The sequence below is a fragment of the Thalassophryne amazonica genome, chromosome 11 (assembly GCF_902500255.1).
Source record: "Thalassophryne amazonica chromosome 11, fThaAma1.1, whole genome shotgun sequence".
Lineage (NCBI taxonomy): Eukaryota > Metazoa > Chordata > Actinopteri > Batrachoidiformes > Batrachoididae > Thalassophryne > Thalassophryne amazonica.
The window spans coordinates 20198641-20224347 of NC_047113.1; the positions used below are offsets into that span (position 1 = coordinate 20198641).

The 25707-nt window shown below is 41.7% G+C and overlaps 1 protein-coding gene across 1 annotated transcript in view; it reads right to left on the reverse strand.

The window, feature by feature from the left end:
- Window positions 1–25707, reverse strand: part of ccdc88b (coiled-coil domain containing 88B) — a 194701-nt gene that overhangs the window by 98729 nt on the left and 70265 nt on the right. The window contains 8 exon segments of the mRNA XM_034181407.1: window positions 1240–1399; window positions 1549–1889; window positions 3565–3744; window positions 8259–8948; window positions 12049–12117; window positions 14185–14300; window positions 16572–16740; window positions 16873–17021. Coding sequence (XP_034037298.1) covers window positions 1240–1399; window positions 1549–1889; window positions 3565–3744; window positions 8259–8948; window positions 12049–12117; window positions 14185–14300; window positions 16572–16740; window positions 16873–17021 — 1874 coding nt within the window.

The following is a 25707-nucleotide window of genomic DNA, read 5'->3' on the forward strand; positions in this document are numbered from 1 at the left end:
CATTAACGGTGCGATGTGGTGCACCACGTCCCAGCTGCTCACACTGAGTTCCTGCTCACACGACACCATCGTCTGCACGATACTGTCGCAGCAGGATTGTGTACGCCTGCCCATTGGCTCGATGTTTTCTTGGTTTGCTCATACGAGCTGTTCCTCTGTGATTCACCCTGATTTGTACTTATTCTTATGTGTGAAGGGGCCCTATGGCTGGGCTACCACTACCCATTTGCCAGATAGACAAATGCTGAGAGAAACACCATGTAGCTAGAAGAATTCGACTACTTTTAGTCACAGTGGCAAAGAATAGTGAGGGTCATGTGAGGCTTCATGAAGCATTTTGGTGTTTTATTTTTCTGAGCCCACATTTGGGGGGTGGGGGTGGGTGGGGGGTTTAAACCATAATACAATTTAGTTTTCCTTGAACAGACACTGCCATTTAGTGGGATCGGGAAAAAAAGAATGCCAAATGCTGCCTGAAGCCTCCTTTGGTCATCGCTAGCTACAGTAAGAACCTTTTTCATAGTCTTACACAGAATTGCAATCCAGGTGCAATTATTGTGGTAACAATCTAGTCAAATATCTTTAATGAAACCTCTTTTATGTGGGTTCGGCTTCTAATGCAGATCATGTGGCTCATACAAATTAACTGTGATTAAAGAGAAAATATGTAATTTAGCCATACCAGTACCTGTAACTGAAGATCAAATGTAGCAACTGTTTATTGGACAGCACATGAGCTGCAGACACCGTCTCTGATGTGCTACATGGTCTTTTTGTCAATAATCTAATTTCGCTCAGTTTGTAGGTTTGTCAGCAGGGAAATTTCAAAAACACACAAATGATTTTAATAAAATTACAGCGAAAGGTAAGCCTTGTGTCAAGGAAGAGTTACTCAGATTTTGAAGCAGATGTGGACCAGCAGCTTTGTTTGCTATAATATTTCTGTAATTTCTGTTACTGAATTTCATGTTGTTTGTATTTAGTTCAACAGCGGCCCAAAAAGTACTTCTGCGCATTTAAATAGGGTCGATGTGGTTTGGTTAACAGTACGTTCTCGGGTACATCGTGCACAGTTAAGGAGCATTAAACAGACAAATGTTGGACCTTGGAACAGGTACGCGCTCTGTGTGCCCTCTAACAGTAAAGATGACCGTAAGGGTGACGATAAGTGCATCAGCTCTCCACACTGAGCTGCTTATATGCTCATCTCCTGTCAGTGACTCATCTACCAACACACACCTGGGATAGTGAGCTGATCTTGGCTTGAGCAACTGCATACTGTTCCTGCAGCTGCTTGTTACCATCCTCCAGGACAACTAATTGAGCACTGAGTTCCTTCTCCAGGTCTTGCAATCGAGTGCAGAGCTCCTTGGACTGAGACAGCTGCTGACACACACGTCTGCACACACCATGAGGAGGACAGCTTACATCAACACACATATGTAACAGATAAAACCGTGTGCAGCCAAATATTTCTCCCTCTGATGCAATGTATCTCTTGAGTGGCTCAGCTGAGGCCCTGGGTTAAGTGTGTGTACGTGTTCCTACTTGTGTTCAGCATCCAGTGTTCGTGCTCTCTGGTTGCTGTGCTCCAGTGCCAGGGTTGTGCTCTCCAGCTGCTGCCTCAGTCTCGCCACCTCCCTCTCTCTCTGCCTTGACTCTTTTCGCAGACCATCCAGCTCTGACTGGCACGCCTCCTTCTCCTGCTCCAAACGTGAGGCCTCCAGCAGCGCCTGGTCTCGTGCCCGGGCAAGCGTTTCATTCTCCAGGGCAGCTTCACGAAGCTCTGCTTCCAGCTCCTCCTCCTGACGGCGAGATGTTTCCAAACTCTGCGTCTGACGTTCCAGCTCTGCTTTCAGAGTCTGATTGGTCAGTTCTAGTTGGTCTCCCTAGAAAAGAGAGAGCGTAACTCCTAACTCAGAGGAGACTGGAAGTATCACAGAGGTGCACACTTCAGCCTGAAGATGCGTCAGTGTTATTGTGATTTTTTTAAGGCCACTTGTAGATGAGTTGCCTGTCCACAGTGCACCATACCATCCACCCAATGACTGCTGGAATAGGCGCCAGAGTATGCCCATGTGACCCTTAACTGGAAGAAACAGGTTTAGAAAGTGTATGGGTGTATGACTACAGATGAGTTGGTCAGATATCATTTTTGGTGACAGACAAATTCAGTCACTCTGCTTTTTTTAATGTATAAAATGACCAGTTTAACAAAAAGTTCTTGGCCAATTTTACTTAGAATAATTTAAATAAACCTGTCAAAAACATGAAGGAAGGAAGGCGATACTTATATTTCTGCTTTAGCAACATACAGTTTAAATGTTTCATTTTATATATGCTGTTCTTTGTCTGGGCAGCACGGTGGCTTGATGGTTAGCACTGTTGCCTCACAGCGAGAAGGTCATGGGTTCAATTCTGGTGGACTTTCTGTGTGGAGTTTGCATGTTCTCCCCGTGTTTGCGTGGGTTTCCTCTGGGTGCTCCGGTTTCCTCCCACATCCAAAGACATGCGGGTTAGGTGGATTGGACTCTGGATGGACTCTTTGAAATTGTCCTTAGGTGTGTGTGGGTGTGTCTGTCTTTGTTTGTCTGTTTGTGGCCCTGCGACAGACTGGCGTCCTGTCCTGGGTGTACCCCGCCTCGCGCCCTATGACTGCTGGGATAGGCTCCAGCCCCCCGCGACCCTTAATTGGACTAAGCGGTAGAAGATGAATGAATGAATGAATGTTCTTTGTCTTTTTTTTGAGCAGCTGCTTTCATACTTTTTGTCAGAATACGAAGTCAAAAATAACTGAAAGGTTTCTGGTAATCACAAAATACACTATAATTAATAATGTGCACTAAGTGAATTGTGTTAACTGAACATAACAAGGACCTAAAGCTAAAGCCACTTGAAAATAAAGCTAAGAATTAAACTGAATCTAATGGGGCTATTCCACAGAGCACCATTCCTTCCCATTTATTCTCAAATAGCAAATCTGGATGTGTTTTGAAGCATCACAGTAACTTCTTGATCCATCTTTGTGCATCTTGAACAAACTTGGTATAAGTAGTATTTACAGCGATCATCGGCACCAGATTTGAAATCTGGAGCCACAAAATTGTGGCTAGTGCGTGGTAACTTCTGAGTGTTCTTAATCTTAACAGCTTCAATCGTATTTGAACGTCTTTAAGGGCCCCTTCACACACAGTGCGAAGTTTGGACGAAGTGCACACTTAGTGTGCACAACGCAGGAATCGTGTGCAAACCGTGTAACGTCGTACCTGCTTCCAATGCCTCATACACCTGTTGCTACAACTATTTGCGCACTCAAGCACCTGAAAGACAAAGTGTGCACTGTGTGAACCCATCTCACCCTCTCGCGGCAGGTGCCGCACCCTGTATGGCAGCACCCTGACATCGGGGTGAATGTGAGGCATTATTGTAAAGTGCTTTGAGCGTCTGATGCAGATGGAAAAGTGCTATATAAATGCAGTCCATATGCCATTTACCATATATATATATATATATATATATATATATTTTTTTTTTTTTTCTTCATTTTTTTGTGTACTCGCCAACCTTGCGCTGGGCAGTGCGCAGGGTGTCCACGGTACAGCGGAGTGCAGCCTTGTCTCTCTCCAGTGCAGCCCTGTCTCCCTCCAGGGTGGCGATGACTGTGGTCTGCATCCTGTGGAGCTCCGCCTGGCTTCTCAGGTGGCACAGCTCCTCCTCTGACGCCAGACTCTCTGACTGAAGAACCTACGACACACCAGAGAGAGAGAGAGAGAGAGAGAGAGAGAGAGAGAGAGAGAGAGAGAGAGAGAGAGAGAGAGAGAGAGAGAGAGAGAGAGGAAATAGCTGTGCAATTATTCAAGTGCACATACAGCAGGCATCCATACGGCGTACATACAAATACATAAACATTAACAGCAAGTGTGCCAATAAAATTTTAATTGTTTTTGACATTCCACAGGGCCAGAAGGCACTCCCTTAGGATTAATACTGGGAGAATTAAAGGGAAGTATGAAAATCTGTTTAGACATATTCTACTTATGGAAGCTGTCAAATAAACTGCACTTAACAGTAAGTGTGAAAACTCTTAAGAAGAGGATGGACCACACACCATCAGCTAGTGTCATCCAATGTTAGTTCTAATGTAATGACACACTGCATAATTATTTTTCCTATTCTTTTTCACAAAAGGATCTTGTTCTTCCTTCTGCTGCTCCTGTTAGGGGCACTGCAGCAGATTATCGGTTTCCATGTCACATGGAAAACAGGGAGGCTCAGGGTGGGTTAGAGGTTAGCACTATTGCCTCACTGTGAGAAGGTCCCAGGTTTGCTTCCAATGTCCTTTCTGTGTGGACTTCAGATGTCATCCGTATGTTTGCATAGGTTCGCTTCTGGTTCTCTGGCTCCCTCCCACTTCCAAAAACATGCAGGTTAGGTGACTTTGAATCTTTAACTTGGTTGTGTAGATGAATGTGTTTGTCTGTCAGCCCGGCAGCAGACTGGGGCCTATCGAGGATTTTTATTTGTCAAGTGCACAAAGATACAAAGTAAAATATGCAGTGAAATGAAGTTGGGTGCTCTGTTCTGATTTTGTGCACATAAAGGGGGGGGGGGGGGGAATAAAATGAGAAAAAAATGAAACAGCTCAGTTTGCAAAGTGAAAAATTACAGTTTATCTGATAATAAATTTATATGAATTCATACCGTTAGAAATTAGATTTGAATTTAAAAATGCAAATTTGTGCCAAAGCTGGGGTGTTGGGTTAAACCACAGTGGACAGTACAGACTGTGTAAACATGTAAAACTGAAGTACTGCAGGTGCATCAGAATACATGCTTCAGACTGCTGCATGGAACCAATCAATTAGTGATCCTCATGAGACAGGATCGGTGATCCTCTGGCAGTAACATTTATCTCCAAGTCACGCCAGAGCTGAACATGGGACAGGCTTACAAGGCGCCTGGTGAGAAGAAGGCAACAGTAACACTGCTGCATGCATATTTCTGTGGATCATTTCATTTCTGACTTTGTCCATTTGAAAAGTGTTTCCAAAGCTGTTTTCTACTGTGAAAATATGATTGTTTACTTTTCCAGATCATATGTAAAATGTTGGTTGTCTTTGTTATAGCACATAATGCAGTCATATCTTTCAATCTTTTCAACATTATATATCAATATCTGTACTGTCACTCCTTCCTAGGGTTGCATATCGAGAACCGGGTCTTTTCGGGTATAGTCAAGAAATGATTCAATCCACTGATATCAATAGTCTTTTTGCTTAATGATTCCCTTATCGGTCCTTCAGAGCACCCATTGTTTTTGAGGGTGTTTGTCGGGAAATTGATCATTTCTCTACGTTGATTACAGACCCTGCAGCGGATCTGTAATCAACCGCTTCTGCAGCGTGACTCCACTTTGAAGCTTGAACCAATGAAACAGTGCTTCGATCCGCTGGCTCGTTGGTTCTTTGATTTGCTGCTCTTCAGAAGCAGCAAGTCCGCTTCTTATGCCGCGTTCACACTGGGCGCGATCAGACGCTACAAATTTGCGGGGGTCACGTGGCGACAGATGCGCCTCCTTCGCCCGGTGTGTCGCTCTGCTTTTACTGCGAAAATTCGCCCTGGTGCATCATCAAATAGGAGGAGCTTCCATTCAGCTCGCCGGCTCCGGCTGTCAGTCAAGTTAACATGACGGACCTTGATCACATGGAGCGAGTTGTTGTGGAAAGCTCCCAATTCAGGGAGTATCACTATTTGCTGCAGGAGCTGCGTCTGGATGACGGCTGCTTTCAGCGGTCCTTCCGCCTCTGCGGGACCCAGTTTGAGGACCTCCTGTCCCGTTCAGGCATGCACATGTAAACAATTAAAAAAAAAGAAACTCCGCTGCCTGCTGCAGGGCTGCTGCTCGCTCTTTCCCAAAAAAACTCTGTCATAATTGTGTTTAGAAACCAGTCACCATTTGTTTTATTATACATCTGTGTAGTTAATTAATAAAATATTCTCCACAGACGATTCGCTCGCGTGCGCACGTATAAAAAGGAAAAATAAGAAACTTCGCTGCCTGCTGTGGGGTTGCTGCTCGCTCCAAAAACTCTGCCATAATTGTGTTTAGAAACCATTCACCATTTGCTTTATTATACATCTGTGTAGTTAATAAGTAAAATAATCTCCATGGACGATTCGCTTGCGCACGCACGTAAAATAGAAAGAAAAAGAAACTCCGCTCCTGCTGCTGTGGTGCTGCTGCTTGCTCCAAAAACTCTGTCATAATTGTGAAATAAAGGACAAAAGAGACATAAGTCCTGCTCACAGGCTGCTATCAGATACAGGACATGTTCACATCTTCAGCCAAACTCCAGACATCTCCACGTCACTACACATTCAGTCCCTGATTGGTCATCGTGGCGCGACGAGACGAAAAAGTTCTGATTTTTCAACTTGGGGAGGAGGACAACGCGACGTGATGCGACGCGGTATCGCGGCAATCGCTCAAAATTGCTTCATTCACGTCGTTTCATTCGCGTCCATCGTGTCGTGCTGCCTGACTTGGTGCCAAAACGAGTCGTTCCATAGGGATTACATGGCAACCTGTCGCTGCTGTCGCTCGCATCACGCCCGGTGTGAACACGGCATAACCCCTCTCAAAGCCATTAAAATATGTCAATCGTGAGTCACTTTTGTGTGGATTAGTCACTAACTGGGACTCTTGTCTTGTTGCAGTCAAGAAACGGGAATCATCCTCTGTTCCATTGCCACAGCTCCAAACACTGTGCAGCTCTCTGCCGAGACAGAGTCCGGTCAGAATTAATAACTTCAAAATGAATTGCCGCTTTAAATAAAATGACACTTCTGTTGTGTGGGCCGCTGAAGAGGAGGTACTGCTGGGCCACCACCACCAGATGGCGCCCTGCTTGAAGTGCGGGCTTCAAGCACGAGAGGGCGTCATATCAACCGGGAGTGACAGCTGTCACCCGTCATCAGCACCAGCTGTCACTCATTCACATCATACCACCACCACCATAAAGGCTGGACTGCAACTCCACCTCCCCGCCGAGAAATCAGCTACCTTGGAGGTAATTTTCTCTGCTGAACTAAAACATTGAGTAATAGTCTGAACTTATTTGCAGCCGTTTTCCTATGGTGTTGCCTTATCTGAGGGATTTGGCGTTTGGTGTGATCAGCGAAGGCTTTGCTTCACACCCCAACCAGATAAGTGGTTAGACAGGAGCTGCACGAGAGTGTGATTGGAGGTGGAGGTGCTCCCTCCCAAAAGAACACAGACGGTGGAATTACTGAGTGTGCGAACTCACACTCATCTAAACTGTTTCTGTTCTCTGCCAGCAGTAACCGGTCTGACAGCTGGAGACGGTGGCCACCTGGGGCTCCAGGACTTGGCGGCTCCGGTGTTCTTCAGATCCGTTGGCGGTGAGGGCTGTGTGGGATCCGGCTCGGTTCTAGACAGACGTCTCCTATCCTCAAGCCTGCCCACACATCACTCAACATTTAATTGTCTGTGGTACCAAAACTGTGTTTGTCTGTATTCCGTTGTGCACGTCACAACATTAAATTGTTACTGTTTGGCTTATCCATTGTCCGTTCATTTAACGCCCCCTGTTGTGGATCCGTGTTCCTACACCTTCACAACAACCTCTTTCCAAACGCTGTAATACAGACAATAAAATACATCCGACTAAAATGTTTTTTTCCTCTCAAAATGAGACGTCCTGCATTCTTTATGAATTACATCCTGATGTGCAGCACAGCCAGCTGTAAGAGCTCAGCTCAAATGTATGGAAAGACATTCATGCAAATAATGTCTGAAAGGAAATACTTTTGACAAAAACTACAGATTTTGTTTATTTCTACTTATGTCCAGAGATCAAGGATCCACCATGTAGAGTTTATTATGTCCAGAGTTTAAGGATCCATTGACCAATTTCATACTTATAAGACTCAAAATGTTGACATAGAAAACCTGTAAAGCCTACTTTTAGTACACAGACAATTCACAAGAGGTATCAATAAGGGAATCGATAAGGAATTGGATCGATAAGCGGAATCAATAATGGTATCGATAAAATGGGTATTGATAAAATCTTATCAATACCCATCCCTACTCCTTCCTCAAACTTATTTGTTCATCTTCTCATACAGTAGCTGTCTGGTCTGGTCTCCTTCATGATTCATGGTACTGTATATTATTCACCACCATAGCACTTTGCCTTTCTGTAATCGTACTCGTGCGTTCCATTGATACAAACCTCTATCTGCCGTCGTGCCTCGCAGAGACTCTCTGCAGCTTTCTTCAGACGGTGCACCTCGGCCTCCAGGAGAACCACTTTCTGTTCAGTCTCCCAGACTTTCTTGCTCTGTTCAACCAGCTTGGAGCGCAGATCCTGGGCCGCCTTCGCCTGTCTGTCAGCCTCTTCCTGCGCCTCCTGCAGCTGGTCTGTCAGAAGCTCTACATCAGGACCAGACCACGAACGTACAGCGTGGTCTGCAGCAGTCCTTTCCAGTTTGTTTTCTACTCTCTGCTTTGCATCTACAAACTTTGGGCTTTCACATTCTCCGATGGGTAGCTCATTTTCTTTCTCTCGTTTCCCTCTGTCTTTCTGGCCTCCCTCTGCCTCTCCCCTCCTTTTCAATCGACTCTCTTCACATGATTCAGCTTCTCCCTCTTGATGATTAAGAACCTCTTCACCAACTCCTGCTTCTCTCTGTGGCCCAACGATTTCTGTTCTTCTCTCCCTCTCCTGCATCATCCTTACCCTCCCTTCCCCCTCTCCCCTGCAGCATTCGGAACCCTGGACTCCTCTCTCATCCTTCTCCTCCTCTTTGTTTGGATCCTCCCCTCCTTCCTCCTTCCTTTTCTCCTCCTTGTGCTGTAGTTTGGTTACCAGCTGTTCCAGGTTTTGCTTGAAAGTAGCATTTTCTTTCTTCAAGTTTTGAAACTGAAAGAAAAAAATTAAGTAAAACACACTTTGCAACACATTTTGCAGATGATAACAGGAGTGACATTAAAAAAATGTAACATACATTTTTTTATAATACATTATTTTTGTCCTGTTTCACTTGTTTTATTTATTTATTACATCCGCCAAGGACATAATAAAATCACCGGCGTTTATTTATTTATTTGTCTGTCTGGTTGCAGGATTACATCAAAACTACGGCAGGGATTTTGATGGAATTTTCATCACAGATATATATTATGCCATGGAAGAACCCATTAAATTTTGGAGGTGTTCCAGATCCAAATTTTGGATCAAGTTTCATTTTATATAGGCTTTGAAGGATTACGTTTAGCAGGATTACATCAAAACCACTGCACAAATTTTTATGAAATTTTCAACACAGATACATATTAAGCCATGGAAGACTCCATTACATTTTGGAGGTGATCCAGATCCAGATTCTGGATCAAGTTTCACTTTATATGGGCTTTGAAGGATTAGGTTAAAACTACTTCATGGATTGTCACCAAATTTGCACCATGGATTGATATTAGGGCATGGAAGTTTCCACTGAATTTTGGAGGTGATCTGAATCCGTATTCTGGATTAAGATTCACTTTATATAGTATGTGAAGGATTACGTCAAAACTACTTCATGGATTCTCACCAAATTTGCACCACAGGTAGATATTAGGTCATGAAAGACTCCACTGAATTTTGGAGGTGATCCGGATTGGCAGACGTCAGAAATCTCTGATTGCTCTTGTTTATTTATTTATTTATCGTCTCTTTTGTTGATAGAACCTGCATGTATTCTCAGTCACAAAACTGTACCTTTGTTCTTACTGGAGGGGAAAAAAAGAATTTCAATAAGACAAAAGGAAAAAGTAAACAAAAGAGAAAAATATGAAGAAAAATTGCACATCAAGTGAATTTAGGCAGCAGTCACCATATAAACATAAATGGATTACAATAGCAGCAGCAGCAGCAGCAGTACTGCCGTCTGTATTTCACTGTGGTTTTCAGCAGCCTGTAGATTCATATATTCCAAACGTCAGTTAATTTAATACAGCGAATGTATCTGCTGATATGACTGGAAGCGTTTGTGAGATACCACACGCTCATCTGAGTTTCAGCTGATCATCAGTCCTACAACATTAACTTTAACTTTCATTCTCACTATTTTGTGTGACTGTAGTATCTCCAGTTAATTTGTTGATTAGTTTCTTACTTAAGTGGCGAATAACCGAATGTTCTACAGTGTCAAAGCAATTAACACTCAGATAAGCTTCACTTAAGCTCGAGTCATTTTAGCAGTTTTACTTTCAAATGGTTTAATAAATTAATCACTGCTCCAAATAGTTAAGAATAAATGGTTTTGTTGAATAATTAATTAATTACTTAATCATAATTTTGCTTGCACTCAATTTTTTTTTTTTTTTTTTTTAGGTTTTTGTAAGTTTATTGTGTTTAATTGCACTCCTGTTTATCAATATGTGTGAAAAGTATAAAAAGGACTTTTTCCAAATTAGGCTTCAAGATCAACACATTTTATTTTTGATGATTCATCCTGTGATCTAAATATAATCCAATTAAATGTTATAAACAGCTTTGGAAAAAAAAATCATTACACCACACACGCTATTTGAGGCCCACGCTAATTGTACAATAAAACTCCCATCATTGTTTTTTTCTACCAAAGGATTAAAATGTTTTTATAATACCTTGGTGGAGTGTTTCAGCATGTCCATCAATAGGTAGTACAGCTTTAATACACTTGATTAATATGAAGACAGCTGACTGATGCTGAGAAAACAACCATACTGGTGCCACAGCAAAAAAGGTTGAAGTGAACAGAACAGCTGCACATTACAACCTCCAGAAAACAGAGAGAACGTGGGTCTACCAAGATCCAGAAGGGAAGAGGCAGAAAATGCCTATCCACTCTGAGAGATGACCATTGCTTAAGAACCAAAAACTCCAACATAGTTCACATAGTTTTACATATTCAAAACGTAGTGGCCAAATATTCCTAAATTTTTAAAATAAAGTACAGTTTTTTATAAATTGTCAAGGGGGTCTAATATTTTTTTCCAAAGCTGTATACTGGAGAACATGAGTACAAGAAACTGACTACAAATACACAGAATTTACAGGCAACCACACTTGTCTTTGAGCTGCGTGTAGTATCTTGTGAAGTGATTCATATGGACATACACCATTATGGAATTCTTTAACGCTTTTAGGATCTTTGTGCTGCTTTAAAGATGATATGAAATGTATTTAAGGAGGTGCAGTTGGCAGGTTTAATCTTTATTTAACCAGGTTAGATCAGGATGTCTTTTGCAAGGGAGACCTGCACAGTTATCAAGATTCCAATTCACCTAACTTGCATGTCTTTTAAATGTGGGAGGAAACCCACACAAACATGGGGAAAACATGCAAACTCCACACAGAAAGGCCACGGGTGGGAATCAAACCCATGACCTTCTTGCTGTGAGGCAACAGTGCTCACCACCGTGGTGCCCAAGACAAGACAAACATAAAGTGCAATTGTACCTTTTGGGTTTTTTTTGGTTTCTTTGTGAGTTATTGTTGGGATTTGAACGGAAGCTTTGTGTGGCCAATTAGAAACACTACATTTTTTATTTTTTAACTGAAAACAGACCTGAACAAGGACCTTCCAAAAGCAAGCTGGCTGTCTGTGATAAATCCATCTGAACAGTCGGATGACCTATCTATCCACATTGTGATTGATACCTGCTGAGCAGCGACTGTACTTTTCAAGTACGTTCTGTGGTGTCCTGGTGAGGACAGATATGTGAATAATGCACTGAAATTTGTACACACCACAGAACCAAAGTTCAGACTGCGAACACATTAAGAGGCAATAATTCATAGCTTTTACTACGGTATTACCCACCATATTTAAGTCACACAGGGTGATGGTATTACTCCATGCTGTATGATTATAATTTTGTGTACTGTGATTTTGTATTATTCCTTCCGCTGTGCATTTACTGAGGATGTTAGATGTATCTTTAAATGCAGGTGCACAGTAACTATCAGCCTGTGTTCAAGTTCCCTCTCAGCTCACCTCCCTGAGAGTATTCTGATGCTCCGCCTCCAGGCACGCCAGCTCATTCTTCACATCTGGTGAGACAGCCTGCAGGGAGAAGAGGTGGATGATTAAACCCTGCAACTGGTGCTTCTTGCCGTTCAATTCTATTTGCATCTACATATGCTCACGCACAGCTCAGTGGTGCTCCATTTTCTTAATAGGTAACATACATCTACACGTATTTCCCATTTTGGAGAATGCCGACAGTTTCAGTATAATTTCATTCAAATTAAAGCACGGTTTGTTGGACAAACTGAAATTTTGTACAGAATGATGATCATATCAGATATAAATATTTACACTCAACAAAAATATAAACGCAACACTTTTGGTTTTGCTCCCATTTTGTATGAGATGAACTCAAAGATCTAAAACTTTTTCCACATACACAATATCACCATTTCCCTCAAATATTGTTCACAAACCAGTCTAAATCTGTGATAGTGAGCACTTCTCCTTTGCTGAGATAATCTATCCCACCTCACAGGTGTGCCATATCAAGATGCTGATTAGACACCATGATTAGTGCACAGGTGTGCCTTAGACTGCCCACAATAAAAGGCCACTCTGAAAGGTGCAGTTTTATCACACAGCACAATGCCACAGATGTTGCAAGATTTGAGGGAGCGTGCAACTGGCATGCTGACAGCAGGAATGTCAACCAGAGCTGTTGCTCGTGTATTGAATGTTCATTTCTCTACCATAAGCCGTCTCCAAAGGCGTTTCAGAGAATTTGGCAGTACATCCAACCAGCCTCACAACCGCAGACCACGTGTAACCACACCAGCCCAGGACCTCCACATCCAGCATGTTCACCTCCAAGATCGTCTGAGACCAGCCACTCGTACAGCTGCTGAAACAATCGGTTTGCATAACCAAAGAATTTCTGCACAAACTGTCAGAAACCGTCTCAGGGACACTCATCTGCATGCTCGTCGTCCTCATCGGGGTCTCGACCTGACTCCAGTTCATCGTCGTAACCGACTTGAGTGGGCAAATGCTCACATTCGCTGGTGTTTGGCACATTGGAGAGGTGTTCTCTTCACGGATGAATCCTGGTTCACATTGTTCAGGGCAGATGGCAGACAGCGTGTGTGGCGTCGTGTGGGTGAGCGGTTTTCTGATGTCAATGTTGTGGATCGAGTGGCCCATGGTGGCGGTGGGGTTATGGTATGAGCAGGCGTCTGTTATGGACGAAGAATACAGGTGCATTTTATTGATGGCATTTTGAATGCACAGAGATACTGTGATGAGATCCTGAGGCCCATTGTTGTGCCATACATCCAAGAACATCACCTCATGTTGCAGCAGGATAATGCACGGCCCCATGTTGCAAGGATCTGTACATAATTCTTGGAAGCTGAAAATGTCCCAGTTCTTGCATGGCCGGCATACTCACCGGACATGTCACCCATTGAGCATGTTTGGGATGCTCTGGACCGGCGTATACAACAGCGTGTACCAGTTTCCGCTTATATCCAGCAACTTCGCACAGCCATTGAAGAGGAGTGGACCAACATTCCACAGGCCACAATTGACAACCTGATCAACTCTATGCGAAGGAGATGTGTTGCACTGCATGAGGCAAATGGTGGTCACACCAGATACTGACTGGTATCCCCCCCAATAAAACAAAACTGCACCTTTCAGAGTGGCCTTTTATTGTGGACAGTCTAAGGCACACCTGTGCACTAATCATGGTGTCTAATCAGCATCGTGATATGGTACACCTGTGAGGTGGGATGGATTATCTCAGCAAAGGAGAAGTGCTCACTATCACAGATTTAGACTGGTTTGTGAACAATATTTGAGGGAAATGGTGATATTGTGTATGTGGTAAAAGTTTTAGATCTTTGAGTTCATGTCATACAAAATGGGAGCAAAACCAAAAGTGTTGCATTTATATTTTTGTTGAGTGTATATATATTCAAACAGGCTGTCAGCTCTGTTTTTTTTTACTTCCTGCTCTTGCTGAATACTGATCCAGTATTTCTGTGTTGAAATCCAGTGTGATTTCTGGCATCCCACTGTGACCTTTAACCTTTAACCAGCAAAATAAATTGGTTATAGATTGCTTCATCGATTCATGATCTTTATACCCTAAACCCTGACCTTCTGCTGGGCCTGCAGGTCTTCAAGGCGTCTCCTCAGCTCTGCGTTCTCCTGCTCCGCTTCTAGCAGCCTCAGCGTCGAAGCCTCACCCACTTCCACACTTAACGGTTTCAGATCTGAGGAGGAGAAATGAGAAGACCAGTAGAAGGTTTTTTTTTCTTTAAATTTATGTTCAACTCAACATATAACCCCAATTCCAAAAATGTGTAAAATGTAAATAAAAACAGAATACAATGATTTGCAAATCCTCTTCAACCTATATTCAACTGAATACACCACAAAGACAAGATATTTAATGTTCAAACTGATAAACTTTATTGTTTTTGTGCATATATGTGCTCATTTTGAAATGGATGCCTGCAACACATTTCAAAAAAGCTGGGACAGCGGTATATTTACCACTGTGTTACATCACCTTTCCTTCTAACAACACTCAATAAGCGTTTGGGAACTGAGGACACTAATTGTTGAAGCTTTGTAAGTGGAATTCTTTGAAAATGAAAAGGTCCCGTACTCCGTTTTTATATAAAATTTTTATATAGGACTGTATCACCAACGTTTCGGCACTGTGGCCTTCATCAGGCAAATGAAGACTGAGCTCCAGGTAGCCATCTTAAAAAGGGTGGGGCTAGCACCCAAAGGTGCCAGTTAAATGCACAGTGCACCAAAATACAAATATCCACGAAAAAGTCAAAGTACAGAACAAGTACAGACATAATTATAAAATAAAAGAAGAGTGTTTGGATACATAATGATACTATATATAAGCTACTAGGCTATGCCCTTGTGGCCTAGCTTATGTAGGCAAGACCACAAGAAAATTAAAACAAAGAATCAGTGAGCACAAGAGTTCCATCAGGCGGAATGACAGAGACTACCCTGTAGCGGTACACTTCAATGACCACAGGCATGATATAAGTGCCCTACGGTTCTGTGGCATTGAGCGGGTGCCCCCTCCACCAAGAGGAGGGGATCATGATCAATTGCTCAAACAGACGGAGGCATTTTGGATTCATATCCTCCAAACCTTGACTCCGAAAGGCCTAAATGATGATTTTAATCTGAGTATTTTTCTGTAAATAATGTAATATATTCACTTTGTCCTGATGTGATGTGCTATTATTGAATGTTATTTATATGGAGATATGTATATTTGTGCACCAGTTTTACTCTATAGCCTGGTAACTTATATACAGTATCATTATGTATCCAAACACTCTTCTTTTTATTTTATAATTATGTCTGTACTTGTTCTGTACTTTGACTTTTTCATTGATATTTGTATTTTGGTGCACTGTGCATTTAATTGGCACCCTTGGGTGCTAGCCCCACCCTTTTTAAGATGGCTACCTGGAGCTCAGTCTTCATTTGCCTGATGAAGGCCACAGTGCCGAAACGTTGGTGATACAGTCCTGAATAAAATTTTTCTACAGCAAGTAAGACGGAGTGCGGGACCTTTTCATTTTCACGTTTAGCTGGGCTTGTCCCTTATCTTCTACGCACCTGTTTGAGGAGTCTGATGTGCGAAGTTTTCTCTCTTAAGTGGAATTTTTTCCCATTCTTGCTTGATGTACAACTTCAGTTGTTCAACAGTCCGAGGTCTCCGTTGTCATATTTTGCGCTTCATGATGCGCCACACATTTTCAACTGGCGACAGGTCTGGACTGCAGGCAGGCCAGTCTAGTATGATGAACTGTGTTAAGTGACAATGGTTTTCTCAAGTGTTCCTGAGCCCACGTGGTAAGATCCTTTACACAATGAAGTCGGTTTTTTAATGCAGTGCTGCCTGAGGGATTGAAGGTTCACGGGCATTCAGTGTTGGTTTTCAGCCTTGCCGCTTACGTGTTGAAAGTTCTCCAGATTCTCTGAATCTTCTGATTATATTATGGACTGTAGATGACGGAATCCCTAAATTCCATGGAACTGAACGTTGAGAAACATTGTTCTTAAACTGCTGGACTATTTTTTCACGCAGTTGTTCACAAAGTGGTGATCCTTGCCCCATCTTTGCTTGTGAACGGCTGAGCCTTTTGGGGATGTTCTTTTTATACCTAATCAAGACACTCACCTTGTTCCAATTAGGTGTTCTTTGAGCATTCATCAACTTTCCCAGTCTTTTGTTGCCCCGTCCCAACTTTTTGAAATGTGTTGCAGGCATCCATTTCAAAATGAGCAAATATTTGCACAAAAATTCTATCAGTTTGAACATTAAATATCTTGTCTTTGTGGTATATTCAACTGAATATGAAGAGGATTTGCAAATCACTGTATTCTGTTTTTATTTACGTTTTACACAATGTCCCAACTTCATTGGAATTGAGGTTGTATTTCCTCTCATCAGTTAATTAAAATGTCTTAACTGACGAGGAGTCGACAAGCGCTCTCACCAGTCAATTCACTTAGTTCTTCATCAGAGTCCAATTCTGACTGGAGGAACTGATGGTGACCCACAGAGACTGACGTGGGAACGTGGCTGTTGCGGCACCTCAGGTCCGCCTCGAGGCTCATGTTCATTTCCAGTAGCTCATCAACCCGCTGCTTCTCTGTATCTCGCTCCTACACACACATTTTACATTCAGCGCAAGCAGTGCTGTTACTCTACAAGAAATTTGTAAGAGCATAAGGAAGACTAGCATTTTCTATACATAGCTAACAATTAAGCAAAACCACATGCTTTGCTCCACCCACCCCCTCTAGGTTTATAATTTGTTGTCGCAGCAGAAGATTGTCCCTCTCCAGCTCCCTTAGCGAGGAGCAACGTGTTCGTGCATCTTTCAGCTGTTCCTCCAGGAGAGCTTTGGTCTCCTGCAGGGCTGCACACAGTTGCATCTGTTCCTACAGGGAGGGAGCAACATGCACAGAGAAAACATGAAATGCAATGATCTTGTGCCGTTCTTCTGAGATTTTACCTGTTGAGAATCTGCTGACCAACACACTCAGTAAGAGAATCTTATTCATATGTTGAGACTACTGATGTCCCCACAGCTAACATTTCATGTTAAACACTCTGTATTTGCCTTGGCGACATCTTCTGAGTTGGTGACCTTAGCAAAGACATGCTTACATCCTGCAGGGAGTTCTTGATCTGGCCAGCTACTATAAAAGAACTTTTGTCCACCAGAGAAACAATTTGTCTGCCAGCTACCACAGTTGTTCATTTCAATTTATTTAGCTTACATAGGCCCAAACCACAACAAAGTTGCCTCAAGGTGCTTCACACAAGTAAACGCTAACCTTACCAACCCCTAGAGCAAGCACACAGGCGACAGTGGTAAGGAAAAACTCCATCTGATGATATTGAGGAAAAAACCTCAAGCAGACCAGACTCAAAGGGGTAACTCACTGCTGTAGGCCATTCTACCAAAAAGGTTTACAATACAGAACACAGCACAACAACAATTGACGAGAGTCCATGCAGTTGTCCAGTTCACTATCAGGGTGAAGCTAATTGGAACGGTTCCTACAGCAGAATCCGTCCCATGAGTTCTAAGATAAGTTGTTCTATGATCTTCCAGACCGTTGTTGTTCCTGTTGTCAGGTGCGTATTTATTTTTTCAGAACAAGTTGTTTTGACTTTGTTAACTTGATAGCTTACCTTACTGATAGTAGCAGCTCAAAAAGAAGAAGCAATTTTATTATCATTGCACATACATGGATACTAGGCACGTGGAAATTAATCAATAAGAATCGGTATCTAGATAGAAGCATGCGAGATGCAAGCATATCGATTCATTCAGTGTGCATCGATTCAATTGACGGGTGAAATTATGATGCATCGTTCGCTGCGTGCCTGCATCACTTTTGTTTCTGAGGCACACTGAAATGCACCATCACTGCTTCGCGTTTCGTTTGAACACGAACGGACCCAGAAAGCACATTTCTACCACAACAAGTCTATTTCAACATGGAGGCCTGCAAGAACAGCGCAAGCAGTTGGGGGGAGATTTTTGACGCACCTAAAACATTTAAATCAGGCGTTTTGAGATAAGATGGGAAACTTGAAAAACGTAGGTCGTTTGTAAAGAATGCCGTACTGCTAACCTTACGGCCTCCGCTGCTCGCCCCAACTCGGATATTCCTCTGAGGCAGACTGTAAACCGAGCTCCAGTGAAACTGGTGAAAAAAGTATCTTAAATGACTTTTGCCAATTCGATACTCTGTCAGTGAGCGACTCACTTTAAGTCACTCACTGACAGTGATGTTGTCTTACTGGTTACTGTTTAATTCTGACAGTGTGATGAAACAGGTTCCAAATATGAGGAAACTGATTCCTGTTCCTTAAGGGGGAACAGAAATGCTTTTTGAGAATTTGTTTGTTTATGCATTCCTTGGTAAAAATTAAGTGTTATGTATACACAAAGAATGTTTGAGCACAGTGTAGATAATATTACTCAAATCAAATCTGTCGCTAAATTGACATGTAAATCGCTATTGGCTGAAGTCAGTGGAGGGCACTTCTGGTTGACGGCACTGGTTGGGGTCTCCTCTGCTGGGGACGAGTGCTGTCGAGATCCAACATGGCGAGCAACGTGTCGCTGCACAAACACCTTCCTCAAAATCAGAAAAGTCAGAAATTTCCAAAGATGTGCTTTCACTTGTTGATCCCGAAGTCATGTTGTTGGTGCACAGTAGTGTTCAGAATAGTAGTAGTGCTATGTGACTAAAAAGATTAATCCAGGTTTTGAGTATATTTCTTATTGTTTCATGGGAAACAAGGTACCAGTAGATTCAGTAGATTCTCACAAATCCAACAAGACTAGGCATTCATGATATGCACACTCTTAAGGCTATGAAATTGGGCTATTAGTAAAAAAAAAAAAAGTAGAAAAGGGGCTGTTCACAATAATAGTAGCATCTGCTGTTCACGCTACAAACTCAAAACTATTATGTTCAAACTGCTTTTTTAGCAATCCTGTGAATCACTAAACTAGTATTTAGTTGTATAACCAGTTTTTCATGATTTCTTCACATCTGTGAGGTATTAATTTTGTTGGTATGGCACCAAGATTTTACTCGTTTACTAGTGTGCTTAGGGTCATTGTCTTGTTGAAACACCCATTTCAAGGGCATGACCTCTTCAGCATAAGGCAACATGACCTCTTCAAGTATTTTGACATATCCAAACTGATCCATGATACCTGGTATGCCACCTGGTATGCGATATATAGGCCCAACACCATAGTAGGAGAAACATGCCCATATCATGATGCTTGCACCACCAAGCTTCACTGTCTTCACTGTGAACTGTGGCTTGAATTCAGAGTTTGGGGGTCGTCTCACAAACTGTCTGCGGTCCTTGGACCCAAAAAGAACAATTTTACTCTCATCAGTCCACAAAATATTCCTCCATTTCTCTTTAGGCCAGTTGATGTGTTCTTTGGCAAATTGTAACCTCTTCTGCACATGTCTTTTATTTAACAGAGGGACTTTGTGGGGGATTCTTGCAAATAAATTAGCTTCACACAGGCGTCTTCTAACTGTCACAGCACTTACAGGTAACTCCAGACTGTCTTTGATCATCCTGGAGCTGATCAATGGGTGACCTTTGCCATTCTGTTTATTCTTCTATCCATTTTGATGGTTGTTTTCCATTTAATGTCTTGAACGTCTCATTTTCGTCAGGCTTTCAAAGAAAAAAGCATGTTCAACAGGTGCTGGCTTCATCCTTAAATAGGGGACACCTGATTCACAACTGTTTGTTCCACAAAACTGACAAACTCACTGACTGAATGCCACACTACTATTATTCTGTACACTACTTGTGTATATATATATATATACATAAATAAATGTTTCATAATGGTTTTAGGAGCCACGCTATGCAGAAAACAGCAGCAGCAGTAGCTCGGTTCAGCCCAGCAGCGCAGCTTAACAGCGCAGATCCGTGTAACTTTCAGCACTAATATTTGGGAATGTCTGGGTGTCAGAGTAAGTTTAATACTTTCCTGACATGATTTAATGTTAATTTTACTGGCTCGATATCCAGGTCAGAATGACATTTTAACTCGTATTTTGTGAGTGTTTTTCTGAGTGTGTTCAGTCATGAATCCCAATGAAAATGCAATAACACCTGGAAACTTCGTCAATATTTTGCCCGGTTAGGAGACGTCAATGTCGCTGTCCATGAAGGGACGTTTGCGTTTAGTGGGCAGCATTGGAAGTGCGGATTCTAGCAGTCATATATAACCTCTTTGTTGGTGCGTCTGGCAAGGAATCTCAGAACGAGGCTCATCTTCCCCCCAACCAGTGATGTTACACCCGCCTGACCTGCATAAATGGTGGCAGCTGGTCGATGTCAAAGCCTCTCAGACCACGACTAAAACAAGGTTTTTATGTAGATGTTTATACTCTTAGTGTTTCTTGAACTACCTAATGAACACATTTTTTTGTGTGTGTGTTTATTCATGCTATAAATAATCGGTGGGCGTTTTCTGCTCCCCTTTAATTTTGAATCTGGTACATTTGCTGCTTATAAGGAGTAAAACAAATCCTGCCTCTAGTCGAATCAGAAGAAGAAGAAGAAACAAGTACCATACTGAATTGCAGCTTCTTATTTTCTATTTAATTTTTTTGGCATAATTTCTTTGCATCATGTTTGAATCGCATCGTATCGCACCAAATCACATTGTGAGGAATTGAATCGCCATCAAATACATATCAAATCATATCGAATCGGGAACGGGGTGAATCGAATTGCAATTGTATTGTCAGTATGGTCATGTCTCACTATATGTATCGTACTCCATGGTAATGTACTGAGGTGCGTATCAATCGTTGTCAGTGATGAGATTCACCATGCCAATGGATACATACCAATGAAAGTGTCCTGTGGGCACGTCTATGTTGTAGAAGCTCACAGGGGCCAAAAACATTCTTTTAGAAATTGGGGGAGAACAGTATTTGAAATTGTAAGAGCAAATATTCACTTGTGCAGAAAGTCATTTCAGTTACAATGATGTGGTGAAAGTTAACTATACCATGTCAAAGCAGGTTTATTTTTTCATGTTTTTCTCCCATCAAAATGTAAATGATTTGGGCTCATTTTCTATCTATTGCATAAATGATTTTTCATCCTGCTGCAATAAGCTATGTAATACAACTATACCAGTGGTGGGCCAGTTCTGATAATCTGATAACCAATAATTATCAAAGGTAAAGTTTTCATTATCAGATATCTTTTTCAGATAACTTTGAAAACCATTATCGGACTATTCTCTTCGGATAAATTTTTTGTCCAATAATTTTTAGACCGTTAAAGTGGTAAACAAAGGTGAACAGATGTGCACTTCTACCCTCTGCAAACAGAGGACAGCTGTTTCTAGAAGAAACCGCTCTATCCTCTGCAGACAAAGGAGACTGGTCATCAAAAAACACCTCATTTCTTTTAACCCATACTGTACGCGGCCAATATCACCCAAGTCATCCAGAGCATACATTTTTAACTTATGGTCAAATTTTAACCCAACTATTTTGGACAAGTTAATTTAAATTAACGGCACATCTGAAGTTGCATAAAGTGAAAATATCAGATACATGTTTTAGTTTAAAGTAATGCCTAATTTTTAAGGTTTGAGTGTGCACTGCTGTGTCCAGGTGCATTATGGGTATAGGGTAATCTCAGGACGTTCATGACAGGAGAAATGATTTGAGACACTCTGATCAGGGTCCACGACAACAAGCAATTAACATCTAGTGCCTAAAACTCTCGTGAATATATTCTCTGGGTTTATAGACACTGTATTGTGTTTGCATTTGTTAAATTCCGCATCTTAACGTAGCAAGTACCAAACAGAATTATCTGGAATTTTGTTTTGGCAGGTTTTCAAGGTCTGTACTGCCATCGATTGACCATAGTATCCATGGCAGTATTCAAACTGAAGCTGGGCAGACACTGTATGAATATTTCAATCAATGTACTCGGTTCCAGTTCAAACTGTAGCACAGAACCGCATGGTGTAAAAGTTCAGAGCGTACGATTTATGTTCTCACACACGTACTCTCAAAAACCACACGTCGGACTCGTGTTTCCAGAAGCAAAATCAATTTCAATCAATCTCATTTATATAGCGCCAAATCACAACAAACAGTTGCCCCAAGGCGCTTCATATTGCAAGGCAAAGCCATACAATAATTACAGAAAAACCCCAACTGTCAAAACGACCCCCTGTGAGCAAGCACTTGGCGACAGTGGGAAGGTAAAACTCCCTTTTAACAGGAAGAAGAAACCTCCAGCAGAAACCAGGCTCAGGGAGGGGCAGTCTTCTGCTGGGACTAGTTGGGGCTGAGGGAGAGAACCAGGAAAAAGACATGCTGTGGAGGGGAGCAGAGATCAATCACTAATGATTAAATGCAGAGTGGTGCATACAGAGCAAAAAGAGAAAGAAACACTCAAAATGTAAACAGAAGCTTTTTTCAAACTTAATTTCCAAAAACTCTCTATGGGAGACATCAAAGTAAAAAAAAGAAAAAAAACAAAAAACATTACAAGACAGGTCTGCGGTGTTTGCACGCTTGTAGCGCTTCAGCAGCGGGACACCCTCACGACGGCCGAAACAGAATATCAACAGGTTTGATTTTCATCTGATCATATGATCAGCAATCGGAGGTGGTCGTGAGATGTTAAACGCAGCTCGTTACTTCCATGTATACTAAACGATGCAGGATGCGCGATTAACCTGAAACTCTGTGCGATCCAAAAAATTCTCGCACGTATGAAAAATCAGCTGAAAAAGAGCCAAAACTCGCACTGGCACCAGTAGATCATGGCAGTGTTCTATTTATTTTGACACTGGTTATATCAGACAGTTATCTAATTATAACTTGGCTTTTTTTTTTTTTTTTGAAAATGCCTTTTTTTTAACAAATAAAAATGGCATATTTTACAAAAGCACATTTATCTGTAAACACCAACACACGACACACCTCACATTAACGTGTTGGTTTACATAGAATGAATCAACCAATCAGTGTTTAGCCGAGGCACATTTTACCAGAATACCATCTGTCTGTTGTTGGTTACGAAACGTCAATTAGTGCTTTATTCAACATTAAAAGATATATGTTATATCTTAACTTTGCACAAATGACAGAATGACATTAATGGAGTTATTCTATCAGTATTCATTTCATTTATACACCAAACCATAACTCAGCATTGCTTTATTTTCCAAGACCTCCGCCTGACAGCAGTGTTGTGCTTGAGGAGAGAGTTGAGCTTTATGGCTCTGCTCAGCTTGCATCTGTGTTGGAAGCCATGTAGTAAACTTGGGGCAGGGTGCGCAGAGACAGAAGTGCTGACTCATTGTTTGGGTCTGTTGTCGCTTCTGATGCTTCCAAAAGAGACTGTGGTGTTGAAACTCAAAATCAGCTTGTTACTAATTGCAAGTGTACCAGAGACAATACTGAAATTTATTGGTTATCTGTAACTTCCGATACATTTTTGGTGGTTATCGTTTTAGCTTTATCGAAAATAACTTTCAGTTATCTGATTATCTGTTATCAAAGTAAATTTTTTGGTTATCTGTGCCCACCACTGCACTATACACATTGACAAGGGAACACAAGCAGAAATTCAGACCGTAATGTCCAAAATTCTTTTCATTTAAACTACTTTCGTGGGTGTGTAATGTCAGTCACTAAAGTCACAACAAAGTGCTCTATGGATGTTCCAAGCTGCAAATTTGTTTTTGTAACTTTAAATATAGAATGACATACTGTAACATCAGTCACACATAATATTGTAATCATTCAGTTATGCCTTTGATTTGTAACATGACAAGGAGCAGCAGAATGACAGTTGCTTGCAACCTTATAGCCTAGAATATAAAGAGTCATTAACCTGTATAGTTTGAACACAAAGTTGCAATAAAGTTTCTGAATTTTCTTAATGGCTGTTTTTTGTAATGTCCACACCCATAGTATTGAGTACCACCAACTTGTACTATGCACCAACAAAGTTTCCTTCCCCTACCAGTCGACATTGTGCCTAATTTGCCTTCACAAGATAGGAACACTCGGGGGCTGTATGTTTTGAGTCCGGGGCCTCATGTACAAAGACTTGCATTGACTTCTACTAAAAGTTGGCGTACGCCAAAACCCTGAATCTGGCATAAGCACAAATACATTCAGCTGTCTCAAAGTGTGCATAGGCATGAATCCACACATTTGGTTTTGTACATCCCACTGAACGTGGAATCAAGCACAATGCCATCTACTGCCAGTAGATGGCAGTATGAAAGAGCATTTGCCACACATCCGCTAAAAGTGATGAATCACTTCGCAAGAATATTCAGTTTTCAAATTGCCTTTCACCAATGGCATATGGTTATACCGACCAAGAAACCACTGACGTCACAAAACTAATGTTGCCATAAATGATTGATGCATGTATGTCTAACACTAAAACTTTCAAAATTTGTGCATTAGTGCATTACTAAAACATATAGCTGATATTTTCACTTTGTAAAATGACAGGCGTGACGTTAATTTCAATACTTGCCCGAATTAGTTTGTTTAAAATTATAACCATAAGTCAAAACTGTCTACCTGGCATGACTCAGTGATATGCCAGCAGGTCTGTATGGTGTAAAGATAAATTATCTTTTCCCCCCCTCCCTCTTCCTTTCTCTCTGGTAGGCACCTCTTTACTGCCTGCAGAGGATAGAAGTCTACCATTCATGGCTGTCTGTCTGCTACAAAACATATAACAGGTAGGCACTAAAATCTTTGATTTCAGACTTTACAAGTGTTTTTAACTGTTAAGTTTATATTCACTATGCCCACAAAAATATGTTAGCAGTCTAAAAAAATTATCAGAAACTAAATTTATCTGAAGCTTATTGGTCCGCTGATGGTTTTTAAAGTTATGTGTAAAGCTAATCCGCTAAAAACGTTAGCTTCAAAAACAATGAGGTGTGGGCTTCATAAATAATTGGCAAAGCTTCTGGGGAAAACCTGGTCTTGTTAGGAGAGACGGCATCCATCCCCTTTGGATGGAGCAGACTCTCATTTCTAGAAATCTGGCCAATTTTCCTTAAATCCTCCAAACCTTGACTATCCAGGGTTGGAGCAGGAAGCAGAGTTGTAGTTTACACACCTCCTCTGCAGCTTCTCTCCCCCTGCCCATCCCCTCATTACCACCATCCCCGTAAGACGGTGCCTGCTCCAGACCACCAATAACCAGTAAAAATCTATTTAAGCATAAAAAATTCAAAAAGAAAAAATATATAGCACCTTCAACTGCACCACAGACTAAAACATTAAATGTGGTCTATTAAACATTAGGTCTCTCTCTTCTAAGTCCCTGTTAGTAAATGATATAATAATTGATCAACGTATTGAGTTATTCTGCCTTACAGAACCTGGTTACAGCAGGATGATATGTTAGCTTAAATGAGTCAACACCCCCGAGTTACACTAACTGCCAGAATGCTCGTACACAGGCCGAGGGGGAGGATTAGCAGCAATCTTCCATTCCAGCTTATTAATTAATCAAAAACCCAGACAGAGCTTTAATTCATTTGA